We start from the raw sequence: 6,000 nt of genomic DNA on the forward strand, positions 1-6,000 counted from the left end.
TAGGCAGGGAGGCCACAGAGGAGGATGTTGCAGTAATCAAAAGGGGAGATTATGAGGGCATGCACTAGCATTTTTGTATCAATCAAGTTTTGAAGCATTTTTCAATCAATTCCCTATTAACAAATGTGAATTACTGTAACTATGAACTCTACATTAAACCAAAAATTCAGATATTCTGTAGAAATATCAAGCTCTGTTGGCTCCCAGAATTTACAGGACTTTGTGGAAATCCCTTGTTGTCTTCCATTAGGCAATCAGGAGCAAGTAATTTAATGTCAGCTTTGTTATTAAGGTCTGAAAAGCCTTTTGTATTGTGATTACTACTGTTCATACTGTGCTGTTGACTTTTTGGGGTAGACATAGTAACATGGTGACTATTACAGGTAACTGCTGCAATCCATAAGGCTATATCATTGATTATTATTGTTTAGAAAATTGTCATTCTTTGTCCCACCAAAAAAAAATTGAATTAGATTTGGAAAATTTGAATGAGTTAAGCAGCTCGACAGCCATTTAGCAAATGCTGAAGTCGGATTTATGGATAGCATAATTAAACATGAGAACAGCATTATGTGTTTATTTCCAAACTGCTTTGTACACACTAGAAAAAGGAATATATGAAGCGTAACTTTATTTTGCATTTCATGTTTCCACAGATTATCCATAGTTGGTCTCATCATGAACACTTTACTGATTACCTCCTGCAGAATGGAAGCTAGAAAATCATATCATTTGCAGCACTGAAGCATCTTAGTTTCCGTTCTACTTTTTGGTGTCATTGGTGTCACTGTCAACACAATTTGCAAGATGAATTTCTCAACAGGTTACAACAATCAGTCGACAAATGAATCATTCTTCCAAAATATGCAGTTGGACGAAGACTGTACTTTGCCATTGGCAATAATTTTTACTTTATCTTTGGCCTATGGAGTTGTTATCATACTTGGACTTTCTGGAAATTTGGCTCTTATTATCATTATTTTGAAGCAAAAAGAGATGCGCAACGTCACCAATATTCTTATTGTAAACCTTTCATGTTCTGACCTTTTGGCAACAATAATGTGTCTCCCATTTACTTTGGTTTACACCCTGATGGATCATTGGATTTTTGGTGAAGTAATGTGTAAGCTGAACGAATATATTCAGTGTGTTTCGGTCACAGTTTCTATTTTCTCTTTGGTCCTCATTGCTGTTGAGCGTCATCAACTCATCATAAATCCTCGTGGATGGAGACCAAATAACAGACATGCTTGCGTTGGAATCACAGCAATATGGATTGTAGCCATGGCTGGTTCTTTGCCTTTTATGATATACAATTCTTTAACAGATGAACCATTTCGGAATATAAGCATTGATTCATACATTGGAAAATATGTCTGCATGCAAGAGTTTCCAAAGGAGAAATTCAGACTTTCATATACAACTTTGCTATTTGTAGTACAGTACCTCGGGCCGCTCTTCTTTATTTTTATCTGCTATACAAAGGTATTCTTGATCATAATCTTGATTTATTCTTTTGCCCAGTTTTGCTATTGGTTCTTTAATTTATTTTGTATGGAATCAATATTATTCTGAATACAACTATCATGTATGATATAAAATATTTCTGCCATCTTATTTAATTGAATCCTTAAAGAGGTTGTCCACTACTTTAACATTGATTGCCTATGGGGTGGCAGCGGGTGGCCGGAAGTGCTCAATTCCGGAGTTGCCTCACCTACTGATAGTGGCAGCACATCCGCCTTCCATTCAAATCAATAGGAGGCAAATGTGTAGTACCTGGCAGTGGCCACTATCAGAAGATAGGGTAGCTCCGGCATGAAGCATTTCTAGCCGACACTGAAAACAGCTGATCTGTGAGAATAGAGGGTGTTGGACCCCGGCTATTCAGACATTGAGGATCTATCCTAAGGACAGGCCATCAATGTTAAAGTAGTGGCCAACCTTTTTAAATACCACAATAAGCTAATGTTTTAAGCCACAAAGTCTTAAGATGCCAAGCATTTGCCTAAAAGAGTATAAGATTTAAGCATAGGAAGATTGCTAATGGTATAAAAAAAGGAATACAATTTTAAAATATACTTTTTACATCAACTCCTCATGGTTTTCAGCTTTCAGTCATTCAATGGGAATCTTAATTTTTTACTGCTAGTTGGTAGGAAGTTGACACAGAGTAGTTTGTATCAAGACACAGCTTTGTTAATTGTTCATGAAATTAGTCCTGCAACCATGGATCTTCACAATACCAAAAATTATTGTCTCTTATAAGTTAAGTTGACTGTGTTTTCAAAGAGAGTACATGAAGAATGGCACTCTATCTGGTCTCTAGATAACTTTAATCTTGCATTTTCACCAGTTTTCACCTCTGGGTTTATTGTTTACTTGGGGGGAGAAGATGATCTGCTCTCGTCTCTGCTATACACATCACAGTACACAGAAAGTGATTCTGGATCTTAATTCATTTTTATGTAGAAAGACAAGCGGCAGCAGTATAGAGGAATTTACAGGGCAGTAGTGATCATTGTAGACCTGAATCAAGATCTTTGAGTATTTTGGACTTTGGGGTACTTTGCATGTTGCGACATCGCTAGCATCGGCTAGCGATGTCCAGCGCGATAGCACCCGCCCCGAGCGTTCGGCGTTACCGCGACGTCACCGCGACGTCACTAATCGGCCAGCCAATATAAGTGGAGGGGCAGAGATGAGCGGGACGTAACATCCCATCCACCTTCTTCATTCCGCATTGCTGTCGGGACGCAGGTAAGGGGATGTTTGTTGTTCCAGCGGCTTCACACACAGCGATGTGTGCCGCCGCTGGAGCGACAAACAACATCGTACCTGCAGCAGGAGCGACATTATGAAAATAAACGACGTGACACAGATCATCGATTTTTGACTGTTTCACGCTCGTTCATTGTCGCTCCTAGGATTTACACATTGCGATGTCGCTACCGGCGCCGGATGTGTGTCACAACAACCGTGACCCCGACGATATTTCGGTAGCGATGTCGCAACGTGCAAAGTACCCCTTAGTAACATGACACTATAGTGCGTTGATGGTTTTCAGTATTTCTTCATAGTGGATGGTGAGTTCAGGAGACAGGGCTGAGAGGAAGAATGTGTTATAAGTAGAGAAGGAAGCAGATTTCTCTGATAAGACATATTACAAACTATTATATTCGCCTACACTGTGCTATTGATTGTTAGAAATGATGATCAGAGGACTGATGGTGACAAGACAGGTACTCAAAGAAATGAGAAGTGAATATGTATTCGTTTTTAAACCACTTCTTGGCCCTTTATAAGCAAGCTAAATGATGTTCGACATTTTTTAAATTCAAAGGGAATTCGATTTGCTCATCCCTACTAACATCTCTTAAAAACATCCTTTAATTTCTGTCAATGTTAGAATGTAAATACTTTCTTAACAAAAAATATAATTTCAAGTTTTATTTCTAACAAGGAAAATAATTATTACCATATTTTATGGATTGTAAGATGCGCTTTTTTTCCCCAAAATCTGGGGGTAAAATGTGGGTGTCTCTTACAAGATGGATATGGCTTACAGGGGCAGTGGTGGTAGAGTGGGGTCATAGGAGGCAGGGTCATAAGACGGGCTCGGGGGTATTGCATCAAGCGCCAATGATCTGCAGGCGGGCTGTGGGGGTGATGCAGCAGGGATGTCACTGTGGTGTAGCGACTCAGGAGGGTCACAGGACAGGGTGTCTCGGTGGTGGGTGCATTGAGCTGACTGCAGGCTCCATTGAATCTTGATGTACTTCAAGAAAATGGCAGCAGAGGCAGTGCATGCACAAAGTGACACGATCAACTTAAAGAAAATGTCCGCAGAGTCTTATCTGCGCACGCATCGCCTCATTTTCTTGAAGTCGATCTTGTTAACTGCGGATGATTCAATGGAGCCCACAGTCAGATCAATCGCACCTGCTGCCAAAACACCCCATCACGTGATGATCCTGAGTCACGCCACAGCAGTGTCACCCCTGCAGACTGTGGCAGATCAATGGCACCTGCCGCCACGACACCCCCACAGCTCGTTGGCAGATTAATGACGCATGACACCTCTTAGTCTGCAGTATTGCCAACCCTCCTGAGCTGCAACACTCCGTCCTCTGAGCCCGCAGCATTGCCTGCCTCCTGTGACCTTCCTGAGCTGCTCCACCACCAGTGCTCCCCCCGGTGAGCATTAGGATTAAGACACACTAGGATTATAAGGCAGACCCTCATTTTAACATGAAAAATTATATTTTACTATTTTTGTCCTCTAAATTTGGGGTGCGTCTTATAATCTGGTGCATCTTATAAATCAAAAAAATACGGTAATTAGGAAACTAAAAACAAAGAACAAAGTAAAATAACTCAGTTGATAGCTCCATAAGCAAAGTTTCTCCTAAGTACAGAAAATAATATTTATAACTTAAATAATATATATTTTTTCTTTTTTTTAGATATTTCTTAGATTAAAAAAACGCAACAACATGATGGATAAGATGAGAGACAATAAGTACAGATCCAGTGAAACAAAGAGAATCAACATCATGCTCTTTTCCATTGTGGTTGGATTCGCTTTATGTTGGCTGCCGTTTTTCATATTCAACTTGGTGTTTGATTGGAACCATGAAGCAATTGAAACTTGTAATCATAACTTGTTATTTTTGATTTGCCATCTGACGGCAATGATCTCTACTTGTGTTAACCCAATCTTCTATGGTTTTCTCAACAAAAACTTTCAGAGGGACCTACAGTTCTTTTTTAACTTCTGTGATTTCAGATCTCGAGAAGATGATTATGAGACTATAGCTATGTCTACCATGCACACTGATGTTTCTAAAACATCTCTTAAGCAAGCAAGCCCAATAGCATAAAATGAATGATGAAATGCCAGTATATTGGCAGTAAGTGTGTTGAAAGTATGTTCCTCCAATAAGCACAATTTCATTACTTAAGACTTAACTATCACTAGTCACATCATGAACATTTGTGTTTTTGGAATTTGTGAACACATGCATTGCATCTGGACTTAGGGAGTTTTTTTTGCATTACTATGCCTGTATCTCCCACACGTTTTAGTATATGTGATTTGGCAAAATGTCACTTACTGCCATATCTTTATATAATAGCATTCTGCGGCTATGTGCTTTTACTTTGTTGTAGTGGGTTAGTGTGGCTTTTAGCACTAAGAACAACAAAAAAATACACTGATCATCACCCAAAACTGTGAATGTTACAATATTTTATACTTTACACTAAACCTTGTACTATTAATTATAACCACAATATATCAAATGTGCTATTTATTATAATTGTTACTTTTTCATAGAAATGTACAGAAACATTCACAAGTATATTTTACAATGTGATAGTAAGGCAATGCTTTATAGGTTGAATATTTTTTTTTTCTTTTATTATACACTGCATCTGTAGTAGTACCTGGGAAGACAATATTTTAAGGAAGTGTGCCTTAAAGTTTATACAGTGAGAAACTTAATACTGTCGTGTACATGTGTTTTTCCTCTCTAAAGGATTTAGCTATGTTGTGTTTCTGGTTTACTCCCCATCATTGTTACTGGTAATTGTTTTCACGGCTGTTAAACACAGATAATTTTCTTAAAGGAAAGGTCCATTTTACTATTACAATAAATATTTACCACTTCTGAATAGCTGCATCTAAACCCTACTGTTTATGCTTTGCATACTGTTCTGATTAGAAGACACAACTAATATACAAACAAGGTAACATTTCAGTGGCGTTAATCAACTTTGTCACCCATTACTGCATGACTTGAGCAATTTACTTCATCCATATCCATACCCTCTTCGCATTTCATTATGTCAAGCAATCAGGAACAAACAGAGAGAAGGCATCGCGAGCAAATGATGAGTCACCCCATAAAGGTAAACATTCAAAACTACAGTTATGTTGGATACTTAATTATGATCATGTTGAAATAATGCAAATATTGACTATCTTTTGTTGTAGAC

General features: G+C 38.5%; 1 protein-coding gene across 1 annotated transcript in view; it reads left to right on the forward strand.

Moving 5' to 3' along the window:
- Positions 1-5,676, forward strand: part of NPY1R (neuropeptide Y receptor Y1) — a 127,674-nt gene extending 121,998 nt beyond the window's left edge. The window contains exons 2-3 of the mRNA XM_075335175.1: positions 657-1,485; positions 4,467-5,676. Of these exons, the coding sequence (XP_075191290.1) occupies positions 808-1,485; positions 4,467-4,883 (1,095 nt within the window). The 5' untranslated portion in view covers positions 657-807 and the 3' untranslated portion in view covers positions 4,884-5,676. The remainder of the gene's footprint in view (positions 1-656; positions 1,486-4,466) is intronic.
- The last annotated feature ends 324 nt before the right edge of the window (positions 5,677-6,000 follow it).

The sequence above is a fragment of the Anomaloglossus baeobatrachus genome, chromosome 1, assembly GCF_048569485.1.
Source record: "Anomaloglossus baeobatrachus isolate aAnoBae1 chromosome 1, aAnoBae1.hap1, whole genome shotgun sequence".
Classification (NCBI taxonomy): domain Eukaryota; kingdom Metazoa; phylum Chordata; class Amphibia; order Anura; family Aromobatidae; genus Anomaloglossus; species Anomaloglossus baeobatrachus.